Raw genomic sequence first — 15,446 nt, forward strand, 5'->3', positions numbered from 1 at the left:
GCCGCGATGTTTGGAAAGTTTATGTGGCGTGTCAAAAAGCGACGCGGAAAGGAAAACGCACTTCTATTTCTCGCAACGATTGCGGCTAAAAAAAAAGACGAGAAATATCTGTTTGCACTATTCGTCATCTACATCATGAAATTGAGGAAGGTGGAACGTGCGCCATTGAAAAACATTTAAAAGGATGCCATGGGGTCGCAAATCTAGAGCTATCGAAAAAGTTCTCCCTTTTGTCACGGTGTCGTGATGGACATAACCGTCAGGTGTTTATCAGTTTTGTCTGTCACGGATGTTTGACCTTCACGGGTTTTACCAACGCCCCGCGCCCACACGGCCGGAGTGTATCCCGGTTTCGTCCTGGCAACTGGGAAAATTATGACTCCCCCTGGATGAGATGCTCGTCCATCGCAGGGTTACCCCAAGCAGTATATCACCGGTACCCATTTATACACCTGGGTGAAGAGAGACAGTGTGAAGTTAGGTCTCTTGTCTAAGAAAGCAACACGATGGCAGAGCTACAATCATCGACAAAAATGTTTGGACACTTGATTCAGAGGGTCACGTCACACTCACAAAATGCCCAATAAATATGAACTAGACGCTCCATGAGGGGTACACTGGGTTGCCTATGGTACGTGTTACTCAAAAACAGAAGGGACTGAGCTGGGTGGTATTAAACTGCAGCGTTTCAGGACAATTTTTTCAAGTCGGGGGTCATTAAGACCATTTAAGGGGTCACCCAGAAGTCGTACCAGCAGAGGCCCTTTGGTTCACACGTTCATACGACGAAACAGATATTTTTTCTGAGGTTAAAAACCCGGCTACCGGCCTATTAATCATTTGTCAGAGAGAAGAAATTCTTGTCATCTTTAGAAAAAATAGACACGCATTGCGTGTGGTAGTGCAGTAATACAGCGCTTTGTTCCGTATTGTCAACTGAGCTGCGTTTTGACTTCCACGAGATTCAAGTTGTCTTTGCGTAATATGTAGCTCTAACAGTACACAATATCGTTTTGGTATTGTATATTATTGTAGCGCCATGGTAGTCTTAGGTAAATAGCCCCTGAGAAGACATGTGGTTACTAGCAAAGTACTGAACCCAAAAAGATTGAAGAAAATAAACGGGAATCGAGAAACATTGGTTTCTGGGCTGACATGTTGATCATTTTCAGGTTCCCTGACCACTTCGTTTCAACACAAGTTCAAGCGTGCACTCTAAGCATCTGACAGTTTTGTAATACAAAAGTTGACTAAAGTTAAGCCCTGACCGGTAAAAAATATACCAGTTTGTAAAAGTAGCATAGGCACAGATTTTGTTAGCTTGCTTCATGCAAAACAAATGTTGATGCAAAAGTAAATAAATATTGATATACAGTTTTTAGGAAGAGCAGAAGGAAGTTTTCAGGACGGTCGATCGAGAATAAAATATTTTACCAACAGCAACAAAATTTACGACATGAAAACAACATTAATTTTGAACCGTGAATATAAAAAGTTACGATCAGCGACAAACATTTTGGGAGATTTTTGCTAGGTTCAAAAAGTGACAACGAATTCAGCGAGCGCCGTCATCAAGTTACGCGGCGTGTTTACTCGCGAAACAGTGAAGCATCTGTGTCAAATGATGGTAAGATACAAGGTTTTTGTTTTTTGTTAGTTTTCTTTTTCTTTCAAGTGTTATAAAGTTTGACAAGAAATGTGCGAATTCAACACACAGATCACAATCGCCCAACTCTTGAGGTTGACCATTGTTTCTGCAAAGTCAAAAATTTACTCTCCAAGACGAGGTTATTTATCAGGTAATTCCATCGTTTTGGAAATAGCAGCTACTTTATTATTCATCAGCGTCACAATTTTTTGCTGATTTTGGGGCTCATTTTGTTGAAACTCCGCACGCTTCCAACAGACCTGTTTATTTTCGTGAACCCTTCCTGCTTACAGAGCACTACCACAACAATCCTCCCGTATCACATTTCAACCCATGTATGCAAATTTGCTAAGCTCGAAAATTACACAACATGATATTAAAATTCACAAAGGCTGGAAATATCACAAAAACCTTTTCCAGCGAAAAATTTGTTGAAACAAACAACATATTTGCTATTCGAGGCAAAAAACCCTTCCTATTTCAATTGCGAGTGTGCAAACAAAACGCAATCGGTGTCACAAAGCATATGCAATTAAATAAATTTCTGACAGTTCACATCCAACCCTTTTCGAAAGAACCTTGACCGTAAATAATGAAGCACAAAAGAGACAACAAGCTTTCATTCAAATAATTCACTGTCACATTTCCAATTGTTTTTTGCCTTTGCAGAGTTGAGTGCAGAATATTTGTAAATTGCCAGACAATTTAGATGCGACTTCAGTAAACACTGTCATGCATTCAAGGCGTTCGATTTCTTCAATGCATCCATAAAAAAAAAGCCATTTGATTTCGGTGTTGTATATAATACCAAGTTAGTAAAATATTAGAAACAAAGCTCACTTGATATCCAATGGCGAAAAATGAAATTGTTGTCGAAGACCATTACTCGTCGCTTTAAAGATTCCAGATATTTATTTTTCACCTGTCTTGTACATCCAATTAACGTTCCATTCTTGAGCTCCATGAGGGTATATTTTGTTTAAAGATTCACTAAAACGCCATTCGCGTTACAATGACTTTCGACGCCATTGCAGGTTAATTAAATGTTCTCCTGTCACCAGAGAAATCTACGCATTTCCCCAGCCCCCTCGAACCTAACAAAATACGCATAGAAGACTCTATGAACAAAGACACCACTAAACAGGGGAGTGACAGGCAAAAACGGAGAAATGAAACGCAGATTCCGACTGGGTTTGGCAACCCAGTAACAACCGAGTTCACCTTCATTATTTTCCTTTCCCCCCCCCCTTCCACCCATTCAATGTTGGTACACAAACCAAGTGCCACATCGCCCAATAAAGCAACATTGTAAGTGGGAAGGCTAGTGTTTATGAAGTTTTTGTTTTCTATTGTGAAAAAGGGGTCGGTGTCCCAAACAAATGACCCTTGGAATCGGGAAACCGGCGCACTGACTACTACGCCACCGTCCTTCTTACCAGGGCAAAAGCTGTCGATAAGTGTTTCCGGCCGCTTTAGGGGGAACTGATCCAATTGAATTTTAACTCACTTTCACTCCATTTCATTTCAGGTTATTTTCGTTGTCGAGCCCAAAATACGAAGGAACAAACAATGAGAACTGTTCTGCAGATTTCAGTTGTTGATGCTCCTACGGAGATCTGAACCTTTGTGATTGCACGTACCTCTTTCTAGACAAATATCGAAATCTACGATACTTTTAAAGCTAACCTCTCCGGTGTGGTATTTGCTTTTTGTCGAAGTCAGAAGACAAGACTGTCAAATTAAGTTGAATTTGTGGGTGCTCTATCGGAAGTTTTAATTTACTCTCCTGACAAAGCCAGGGGTGGGAATATTAATCATTCCCGAGACCAAGAAATCTTCAATAAACGTATTACCCTTCATGAAAATCCCTCATGCGTCTTTCAAGTCTCCAAATTGACAAAGACAGTGCTTTGGTTTTAAAGTCGTCAGACAGCCAAAAGTTATTTTTTTGTAAAATCCATGTTCCTCAGAGAAGAAATGGAGTTTTCCAATTATTTCACGATTCAGTTTTTTAATGATCGAGGGCGGTCGAGGGTTATCACTTTAACAGATTCGAGCAAATTTTAATTTCACCATGCCCAATAGAATAAAACTGATTTTTTGATTTTTATTTTCCAGCTGCATAGCTGATAGAAATAAAAAACAGTTACACCGGTGACAAATACAAAACTGAATTGTCAGTGTCTTTTTCACAAAAGTGAAATTCAGCCAAAAAGCGTTTCCTGATATTGAATTCATTTTAAGGAGAGAAATGATTGCAGTTAGCCTAAATCAACTTTGGTAGGCTTAAAACACGCAGCATTTGCGAATAATTCTCAGTTTAATTTTGTTTTTGTGTACAGGATTTGTTATGAAAAACAGAAGAAAAAAGTATAAATAAATAAGTACGGCAGAGAGAAATAAACTGGCGTGCTTATTGGTCCACAGGGCGTTATTGTAATCTCTGTACGTGATTTCTGTTATCTGCATTTTCATTCTAACCTAGAAAAGCAAATGGTTTTCTTTTCCGCAAAAATTGTATCACTTATCTGTGAAAACTAAGATTTTATTAAAAAAGAAAACCTTCAAGGTGGTTGTGGAGAACAGGGTAACTGACCTCATTTGTAATCCTTAGCGTTAACGATAAAATTTTTTGACAAAGAAAGGTCTTTTCAAAACACATTATTTTTTTGTGCTAACTAATTCACTCGGTTTTGCGAAGCCGACAGCGCAATAAGAGCGGCGATTGTGAACCATTCAATCTCAGCGCAGATGTTTGAGGAGCATTAATTTTTACGTCAGCTTTGAGACAATTTAAATATGAGTAGCTGCCTCTTCGTGAGGTCACAGTGTATGAACTGACCCAACAGATGATGAACTGTGAAAGCCAACAGCCTTGAATGGTGCACACACGTATACGTAGCCTCTTGATTTTTTTCACTGCGCAAAGCGGAGAAAACTAGTCGCCAAAACAAGGGTCTTTTTGTTTCATTCTCACGAAATTCAGGTTTCGCTCATGTTTCGATCAAGCCAAAACGTCACGGCGCTACCTTCCATAGCAAACTTTAGCATTTCTAAAGAAGAATTTGACCGACTCGCCATTGTCCAGCTTATGTGTTTTCCCATTATTACGGCAGCGGGATTGGTGGGAAATATCCTCATTTGCTTCGCTGTCTGTAAAAGACAGCGCCTTCGTATAACTGACATCTTTATTCTCAACCTAGCTGCAACCGATTTGGGTACGTGCGTTATAAGCATCCCTTTCGACTTTGTGGAAATCCTCACCAAGCAGTGGCCGTTTGGAAATGTGCTGTGCAAGATTGTGTATCCTCTGCAAACAATTCTGATGGCTGTGTCGGTTTATACGCTGCTCTTTATGAGCTGGGAGAGACATCGCTCTGTCATGCCTCCGTTTAAACCAAAATGGAAAACGACAAGAGCAATGGCGATCGTCCTGTTCCTCTGGATGGCATCTATCTGCCTCGTTGGACCTTACATCGCGATTCTCCGGGTGGAGACCGACACCAACGGGAAAGCGCATTGCAACGAAAAGTGGCCGAAAACGTACCACCCGAAAGTCTTCACCCTTGTTGTTTTCATAGCGCTCTATGTGCTACCGTTGTTCGTGATAACAGCAAACTACATCAAAATAAGTCAAAAGCTTTGGAGAGACATTCAAAGGATGAAAAAAGCCATTGAGGGCGACAATAAAGGAATTGTTAAGAAGCCACTCACTCAGGCAAGAGCGCAAAGAAACATGAGAATTGTAAAGATATTCGTCATAGTAGTGATCGTATTTGCCTTGTGTATGCTTCCCATTCATGTTATGTGGATTTGGTACGATTTCGGATCTGGTTCAGATTTCCAGACCTCCTTCGATACCATCATTATTTTTTGCAATATTCTGGTGTACACAAACTCCGCGATTAACCCTTTCATATTCGTCTTTCTTCACCGCCACTACTGCAAGGATATTCTTAGCTCGTGTGACCCATTGAAAGTTTTGGCTTCTTGCTTTCAGGATAATAGCACGAATGGGACATTGAAGCGCGAAAAGTCCAGATTGCAGCGAAAACAAGCGCATCGCACAAAGAAACGAGCAACCGCCGGCGTTTCACCCTTGAACCATTCCGCCATCAGAAGAGAGTTTTGGAACGACTACTGGCGAAAGGAAATCATGCCAAAACACGAAGCGAGGCGTTTCCATCGCGTCTTTGAACTTTCGAGGCTTGGACAAGTCGCAAATTCGCGCCTGTACCAAGAACCAGAAGACGATTATAACAAAAACAATAATGACGAAAAATCAGCGGCCACGCAAGCTGCTGGCCATGGAACGCGAAGACTACGCGTCAATTTCGGCGAAATTGTTCACATCGACGAGCAAAGAATTTTACAGCCCGAGGGAGAGGAGTGTGAAATGTAAATAGCATGTGCAATTGAATCAACCAAATGAAACCCTATATTCATTTTCCATATCAAAGTAAGGAACTTACACCCATTTCTTGTTAGAATTCTCAATGAAGTTAAAAGATATTAGTGAGAAGCGGGAATACATTAAGGTGTAAGCACAATGAAGCCGTACATTCGACAGATGGGATAACGTCAGTAAAAAAGACATTTGCCCGCTTAGCTAAATTGCCGGAATCGGAAACTAGACATGCGTGGGCCCCGACATTAAGTTTGACTTTTTTCCTGAAAAACATTATTATTTTTTATGTTATTTTATTTTTTGCTTTTTATTCTGCTGCGAAAAGAGGTGATGATTGATTACAAGATTGACTGATTTGTTCAAACCTTATACATACGAAAGAAAATGGGAGAAAGAAATTTGACTGGAACCCAAGCGACACGAAGACAAATACATTTATTAATGATGGAATCGAGAAAAGTAATTTATCACTATCACGTCCATTTCCCGCATAAAAGTGACACGGAAAGAAAACAAAGGAAAAAATTCTAATATAAATTTTGTTTACAAATTTCGTTGTGTACACATATTACGCTATATACCTCAAGGTAAAAAAACTGTCATTAAATTTTGCCAACATTCAAATCGACCAGTTTGTTCAGGTTTTGTTTAAGTAAGGATTATTTGAGCAGAAAAAGCAACCGCGCTGAAGATCGGAAGATTGTTCACTCCTCGTTTCATGGCTTCACCGCGCGGCGCCTGCAATATTACAGGTCAGCTTTTACAAGAGTACAAACATCAGCAAAGAAAATTTCAATGTTCTCCATTGTGTCAGTTTAGACTATTTGTTGTACCTTTATCACGTAGCAATCAATTTTAAGCCGGAAACAAATAGCGAGTGAATGAAGAAAAAAACCCTGTCTCCTTTTTGCGGGAAACCAGTCACTTGTGTACGTACTTATCGACGATCACCGAAATTCGTATTTAACCAGAAAAATATAGAAAACGATCTCGATGTCTTTTAGTATCAGCATTTTTACTAATTGATTTAGGAAAAGACGAATGCATTGCATGATAACAATTGATCGAGAATCTTAAGCGAAACACAACTGCAAGGCTTTTATCACACTCCGGAATTAAAAGAAATTGGTAGTGACTTAAAACAAACCAAAAGTGAAATTTCGGGCTTTATTTTGGCCTCTTGCTTTAATAAATAAATCATCGATCAATAAATTTAAAATAAAATTAAGAGCTTTTAACACAGCAGAAACACTCTTGTTTAAAAGCAAATGAACAAATTCCAAGTAAAGTTTACTATAAGAGCTTTAATTGAGAGCAAAAGACATTTCACGTACACTTAGGGTAAATTCTGTTTACTTATCATCGTGCCTTCGGCAGTTTACTTTTTGATATGATATTCTGTCTCTTGTATAACCGGTACGAATCTAAAATCGTTTTTGTAGCTGTACTTAGTAAACGAATTTTCAACCTTGTAAGAATTTTGCGATCAAGCCTTGGTTTCTTGTGTAATAACTGTGCTGTGAATCAATCACAAGTTTAGTTTATGATAGAGATATATCAGTAATAGTTTTTTTTAAAACAAGTTACCGTAAAACATCTGAACGACGTTTGGACCACTCTTCGGTCATTATCAAGTCTGACTCAATGTTCAATTAATTTTTGCATGCTTTTTTGTTTTCAATCCCCCCTTTTTTAGCATTTTCATCTTTTTTACATAATTTTCTCTGGTAGCAGAGCTAAGTATACATAAGTTGAAGGATGAAAGAGGACGCATCGATACTCTGTGACTCTAAGTTTCGCGCCTACGCGCTCGTCAGTTCTGTCTGACGAGCGCCGCTTAGGCGCCGCTTAGGCGCGAAACTCAACTTATGCATATTATATACATATGTATATTTTCATTTTTCATTCTCACTATTGAACTTGATAATGACCGAAGAGCGGCCGAACCGTCGTTCAGATCTTTTACCGTTGATTTTTACTATAAATTTGATGTAGATGCAAAAAGTGATAAAAATCACAGTTTCCAACAAAACAAGAGTTAAGTACTATGACATCTTCCATTAAAAAAAGTTATTCACGTGTATATTAATAAAGCAGTAAGAAGGATCTCCGAAAATTTGCAAGATATCGAATCTAATGTAAAAATTTTGTCAAGCCTAAAAGCTGAGCACCGTGTTATTCTTACCATACGTTAACCTGGCTTGAGCCTGCGATCAAATTAAAAACAAGTACCTGGTCAGCGGTCAAGTAAAAAACAGCTGACCTCGATGAGCTTTAAACTTGACTCCGCGATATGGTCACGTGATACCAGTCAGCGGATACAGGGATGTTCAATATCAAATATATTCCAGCCAAAAAAAACGAGGGTTGCACCATAGAGTTTCACATTGGCATACAGCTGTTTCGAGAAAGGTTGTCCAAAAGAAGCATAAGAGCGAACCCAACAATGCCGAAAGGCAATATGGTAAACTGTCAGTTTGAGTCAATGAAAACATGACGACAATGCTATCGAAAACGTCACCTAGAAATACATGCTCACGTTACGTTACTGACATTGAGATACGAGTGAGTTTCAAAATTCAGTCAAATGATCCAGGCCATGAATTAGTAACAAAGGGTTAGGATTCATAGAGAAATGTCATGTTTTGCAGAGAAAGTCGGAGAAATGTACCAAAAATCGTGCAGAGGCATCGGTTTTCCAAATGAACCCTTTTGTTTTTGGACGTGTTTTGGCAGCGTGATGGCGGGAGAGAGCTTCAACATAAGTCTACGCGTACTGCTACTTCATCAGCGCTATATCCTAAGAACTCTTTCATCCAAATAGCTCGCCACCGTAGGTCTTCACTGGACGGTCGTGGCATCCTCGATTCTGGGCGTTCACTACAAGTTGAATTTATCCTATTGAATGACCCCCATACTACCTTTCGGCATTGTCGCGAACGCCTTTACGCTTCTTTTGGACAACCTTTCTCGAAACAGCTGTACATGGATGGGTGGACGGTCGTACGGTGGTTTCCTCGCACAGATGGGTTACATGTACCATATTTCCTTACCCATACTGCTCCGTGCTATAGTTACCGCTGGTCCCCAAGCTCCTCCGTGTTTGCTTCGAACTCTTGGAAATTTATTGCCACTTTACGAAAAACTTGACCCAGTTTAACTTAGAAACTCGTGACGAACTATTAGATAAATTAAGAAGGCCAAATGTATTCTTTTGCGACTCCCAGATTTCGCAAAGTGATAGATTTGTTGCCCCTGTTGTTTGGTTAATAGATGGCGGTCGTTGTTCGACGTGGTCTGGTCTTCGCAATAGTTTTACTTTCGACGTTTTTGCGCAGACGCTGTTGGTAACGCTCCAAAAGGAACACCTACCAATCTTCGTCTCTGATTTCCTCCACAGACGACCGAGGCAAGTTGTTAAAGATAACTTTCTAAAAATCAAGCCATCTACAACAAAGAAGTCTTCCTTTTCAAAAGGAAAGTTATGGATTACCAAAGTCTATTTCGCAGCAACGCAAACGATTTTTTAAAGCCAACGGGTCTTCATTTTCTTTTCGCTATTTTGCCAGTAAACCGGCCAAACGTAGCGGTTACCGACAACTAAACTTTTCGTACGTGGAAACGCATTTCCCAACACTATCAGTTGACGATTCAGTTAAGTTGTCTACTGGAAAAAGTAATTAAGGACAGTGCCTACTAATTCAAAGGTATTTTTGCGCGGTTTACTGATTATGTGGGAAAAGTAGATCTTCACGAGTGTTCTTGAAATCCAAAAAGAAAACTGGGGGTAACAATCAGTAATATTTGTAAAAAGCTTTAGAATACAAAGCAATGTATGTCAATCTTTTCCAAATTGAAGCTTTGCTATCTCTGAAAAATGCGTGGTTACCAAGATAACTTGCTAAGTTCTGCTTTCTCCGCATGCTTTTGAAACTGCGCAAAAATATCTCTGTATTAATAAGCACCATCTGTAGGAAATTCGGGTATCTCGAGATGCGCAGAACGCATGCGTAATAACAATAGTAGGCACCGTCCTTAATTCACACTCGCATAATAGCCCTTCTATGCCTTACTGAAGATAAGTCATGGGTGAAAATTTTGTGTAAGGCGTAGAGTAAACTGAGGTACTGTGTTTACTTGATTAAACGCCGGGGCGTTAATAAAAATTTAAGCGTGTGCGATACGGAGTTTATTATAAAATCACACTTCTTAAATCGCTGACAACAATTACGGTAGATCATTTGTAGATATTATCTAAAACAGAAACATGTTTAAAGTTCTAATGTCCCGCTTTTTTTGTTGAGATAGAATAGTTATTATCTGGCTTGTGATCAAACCTCAGAAAATTTAACGTATATTTGTTTTTTTTCTTAAAATCCTCAAATAAACGCCACATTCTATTGATTGCGTGCGGCGTTTATTGGTACTTTTCATTCCATGTGCGGCGTTCAATCGAGGGCGGCCTTTAATCAAGTAAACACGGTAGTTGTGTTTGCTAGCGTCGCTGAAGGGGAGTTGGGAGGGAAAAAACCTTAACGTGAGGGTGAATGGGCCTTTAATATTCGCGCTGTGGCCATATTGTGACCATAGACAATAGATTTCATACCCAGAGCCTCGAGTTGAAATGTTTGGAAACGAGCTCCAGTGGGACAAAACAAACGTTTTTAATCCCTCGGGATTCAACACGGCCGCCGCTGTGTGATTATAGCCTACAAAGTCACGCAGGGCACATAAAGGCCCTGCGAACTTCCAAGGGGACATTCACGACCAGTACGGGGTGAGGGCGTCGGTACGAGGTTATCTGAAAAGGTGAAAAAGGAACTCGGCGGTTTTTTAATTAAGCGAGAGAGAATAGTCCTCGATAACAACTTGGCTCGGCTTGTCTGTGGAGGCTCCGAGAGTCTCTGAGCAAGAAGCTGGATGAAAGACGATTATCCAAATGAACGATTTTCCAAACATCCCTTTGCTTCACCAGCGATTATCCGAGTGCAAGCCAATAAAAAGGACCACAAGATAAAACTCGTAAACACTTTAAATAAGCCCGGCCTTCCCACTGGACCATGTATATACGAACAAACTTTCACTAATGACTTGTTGTCTCGAATAACACTGACAAGACCAGTAAGTTATCGGGTCTTGAATTTTTATCTTATGCAATGTGCTGCTTCAAATTTTTGTGGCTCACTTTTGTTTACTTCTAGTTGTTTGGTCTCTGTCAACGAATCTCTGCGGGAACATATTTCGTCTTCGCTTTCGCAGTAGCATTCGCACCCTGTGTTTGTTTTTCGTGGACGTTACACCAGTTCGTTTTTTGCGCCATCCACCTGATAAGTGAAAGAAAAAAACAATCCAAGTACCTCCTAGACACCAAGTGGAATGCTTCTTACCTCTCTCCATAATAGTGGTAAAGACACAAGGAATCTGGTAAGACGTTCGTAACATTGTGCCGCCCAAATCTGTGACTTACGTTTAATAAACTACTGATCCATTAATTAACACCTCCTTCTTTCTTCTCGGAAGGTAAAAAAAAGACGGGTGGATTACTATGTAGATGGATGGGTGAATGGCTTAATAGAAGTGTCAAAATTGACCATATTTGTGTTCTCAGTATTGGACTTGAACTAAATTGCAATGGAGGCTAATGCGGGGGAATATATTAAAAAGTATTTGCATTTGAAAAGATTCCCCCGTATTAGCCTCCATTGCAAACTAGTTCCAGTCCAACACTGAATATATGAATATGGTCTATTACGAAATAATAAAAGCGGAGGTTTATAAGGGTGCTGTTGAAGGTTATGTTTTGTTGGAACTCATCATGAATTGATGGATGTATGGAGAGAAGGAGGGATAAATGAATCGACTTATAGAGAAGATTTCGACGATGAAATGATACATGAAATGGATCATATAGGGACTGCGGATATGAAATCAAGCGAAGCTATGATCCTCGCAGTTACGAACGCAATTTTTGCAATTGCGTAAAGAAGCCTGAAAAATTCAGGACTTCAACGGGGTTTGAACCCGTGACCTCGCGATACCGGTGCGACGCTCTAACCAACTGAGCTATGAAGCCACTGACGTTGGGAGCTGGTCATTTGTGGGTTCCAATGTCCCTCGCGTTCATAAATGCGAGAATAATAGCTTCACTTGAGAGAAGATTTCGTTGACGTCACTTATTAGGGAGCTTTAGCAACGACAACGGCGACAGCATTGAGAACGCCATCAATTTGTATATTTAGTGGGCACAAACAATAGCTTTGCACCCCCTGCACGTGCGTTTTTCATTTTTGTTCATTTCTTTGCTGTCGTCAGCAAAACAACAATGTGAAATAACCAAATTTGAGGTTTTATGGAGGAAGTCAGCACTTGAGGATAAATTTTCATTTTCTCTCCTAAATTAAGTGCCGCTCATAACGGTTTCATTCCTGAGGGGCTGCCACACCATTGCCATAGTGATTACAATAACGTGAATTTATGTTTTGACATGACATTGTCGTTGTCGTTAGGGAGCTTACGAAACGACGACGCCGACGGCAACGACGACGCTACAACTGAAACAATAGGTTAAGTGAGCAAAAACAATGGCTCTGCACGCTCTGCACGTGCGTTTTACATTTTGGTACATTTCTTTGCCGTCATCTCCTAAATGACGACGTGAAATGACCAAATTCAAGGTTCTGCGGAGGACGTTAGCACAAGACGATGAATTTTCAGTTCTCTCTCTACGCTTTCAACCCACTCATACCAGTTTAATTCCTCGATAGTTACTACACATTTTTAACGCGACACGACATGAAATAGTTTCGTAGTGATACGAATAACGCGAACTCGTATTTTTAAATGAAGTCCTCGTAGCCGTTGTCGTCCTCGTTTCGTAAGCTCCCTGTTGTCGCGACGGGAACGGCAACGAGAAGGCTGTGGTTAAATGTGAATTCGCGTTATTGTAATCGCTTTGCGACTATTCCAAGAATTTTAACGTGACAAAGATGTGGCAAACCCTCAAGAACGAAACTAGTATGAACTGTGATCAATTTAGGGGAGAAAATGAAAATTTATCCTCAAGTCCTGACGTTCTCCCTAAAACCTCAAATTTGGTCATTTCACGTTGTTGTTTTGCAGACGACGGCAAAGAAATAGACAAAAATGAAAAGAAGCACGTGCAGAGCGTCCAAAGCTATTGTTTTTGCTCACTAAATAGGCAAATTTGTGACGTCTTCTTTGCCGCCGCTGTTGTTTTTGCTAAAACTCCCTATTTTCATTAATGTGTTAGCCAGAGCCTCACTGGTTGTCGAAACAAATGGTCTTTTGTTTCTGTTGAATAACTAAAGCAATGTTTGAAAACAGATATTTTCCCTATTATTAGCATTCTCATCTTATGTCCATTGAACGGCTTTCAATTGAGTGTCGAAAGTAATTAGCGAATTGCTTTGGTTTTGCATTACTTCACTCAGTGATTGGTTCAAAGTTCTCGCGCCATTTTATCAACCAGTCAGAAGAAAGTCAGAAGTGATACCAAAACCAATCGTGTCTCGCGCCCGCACATTTTCCCGCGCTTTGTGTGGGCTACGTGTAATTACTTCGAGTTTTGATTGGTTTACTGGATTGTCTCCGTCCTTTTTGATTGGCCAAACTAATTACCTTGGTTTTTATTTTACGACCCTCATTTGAAAACCGCTCTAAATGTAAGTAATGAGTTGCAAGCTCAAGTTTGACATCCCAACGCGAAGAGTCCCATGAAGTCTAAGCATAAGGGAAATGAAGCTATTTCCAGGTTATCCTTATCATCAGTAACAGTTAATGGAGAGATTTAGAATCGTGAGACAGCAAACACCATGCTGAAATTTTCGTTTTGTCAAAAATCAAAGTTAATTTCTTGCCTTTGAGAGCGGTTTTCAATAGGCCACTTCGGAAAATACCATAATACCATTGTAATACCATTGTAAGTCCCAAGAGAAACTGGACACGACGCTTATGCAAAATTTGGGGGGACAAACAAAGAGTATTATGGTATTTTCCGAAGTGGCCTATTGAGTGTCGAAAGTAATTAGCGAATTGCTTTGGTTTATGATTACTTCACTCAGTGATTGGTTCAAGTTCTCGCACCACTTTTTCAACCAATCAGAAGTGAAGCCAAAACCAAATCGTGGCTCGCGCGTGCACATTTTCCCGCGCTTTGCGTACTTCGAGTTTTGATTGGGTTACCAAATTGTCTCCGTCCTTTTTGATTGGCCAAAGTAATTACTTTGGTTTTGGTTTTACCACACTCGATTGAAACTCGCTCTATCTACTGATGATACCAAGCAACTTCTCAAAATTGAAAACCGAACAACTTAGAACAAGAGCATTTTCATCTTCAGAGCAAGTAGCAACCTGCCGTTTCACGCAATGGACCACAAATCGGCTGACTAATGTTGTATATAATTCAAACCCATTGGGAATAAAACGTTTTGTTTTAGTTATTTCCATATCATTTAAATGTGAACGTTATGATGAAGATTTGAATTGGGCACAACATTTAATCAATGATAAATTTCTCTATATGAAAGAACTTCAGCAGTTGGGAAAAGCCCAAAAAAAGAGAGTGTGCGAATACGCTGTAAATTGCTGTTTTAACTAACTAAGCCATGCATTGAGTCATTGGGATGTCAATTCCCTTTTCAGCGCTTGTAAAATGCATAAAGCTACACACTTTTTTTGAGGTAGACTCGTATTAGGGTGCACTCGATTGACTGTATTCCGAAATAGGAATACATGGAATAGAAGTTTAAAATCCTTCGTTTTTACAGAGATGCACATTAAGATTGTCAAACAGCTGCTAAAATGCTATTTTAAATATATCTTTATTATCTTTGTCTCTTCAAAACGCCAGACATGCCACCTTAAGTCATCACTCCATGTCATATTCGTATTCTGGAATAGGGTCAATCGAACGCACCCTTAAAATGTATTTACCGACCTGGCTTGATATGGTAAATTGACCACTGCAGAGAAATTTGAAAGCTGACCTTTCGAGCGTTAACCCTTCGTGAATTCGCTTTGACGAAGGGTTAATTCTAGAAACATCAGTTTTCAAAATTTTATACGGTGGTCAATTCACCATATCAACCCAGTTAATAAATTCATTTTTGTTTCTTACTTCCCCACCAATGCAACACCACAGTTTCTTTACACACTAAACCCCTTTATCCGCATTAAAAAAAGTTGAGAATCAGTTTTTTTAACGGGTACTTCCGCCAACTCCACAGAGTGAAATTCGCAAAGAAGTTACAATGTACTTTTTTTAACCAATCGCGTGATCATGATTTCAAGCAGCATAGTTAATCGAGGGACTGGTTACGAAACGAGATGGGACGCAGCTCTTTACAACCTCTTATTTCATTGGATCCCTTT

The 15,446-nt window shown here is 39.8% G+C and overlaps 1 protein-coding gene and 1 pseudogene across 1 annotated transcript; one reads left to right on the forward strand and one right to left on the reverse strand.

Annotated features, from left to right (window-relative positions):
- Positions 1 to 3,810: 3,810 nt before the first annotated feature.
- Positions 3,811 to 10,226, forward strand: LOC137970097 (galanin receptor type 1-like). The gene has a single exon (XM_068816578.1). The coding sequence runs from the start codon at positions 4,644 to 4,646 to the stop codon at positions 6,048 to 6,050; it is 1,407 nt and encodes a 468-aa protein (XP_068672679.1). The 5' UTR covers positions 3,811 to 4,643; the 3' UTR covers positions 6,051 to 10,226.
- Positions 10,227 to 10,316: 90 nt separating this feature from the next.
- LOC137970098 (high choriolytic enzyme 2-like) overlaps positions 10,317 to 15,446 on the reverse strand; it is a 44,130-nt pseudogene continuing 39,000 nt past the window's right edge.

Source organism: Montipora foliosa, chromosome 9 (assembly GCF_036669935.1).
Source record: "Montipora foliosa isolate CH-2021 chromosome 9, ASM3666993v2, whole genome shotgun sequence".
Classification (NCBI taxonomy): domain Eukaryota; kingdom Metazoa; phylum Cnidaria; class Anthozoa; order Scleractinia; family Acroporidae; genus Montipora; species Montipora foliosa.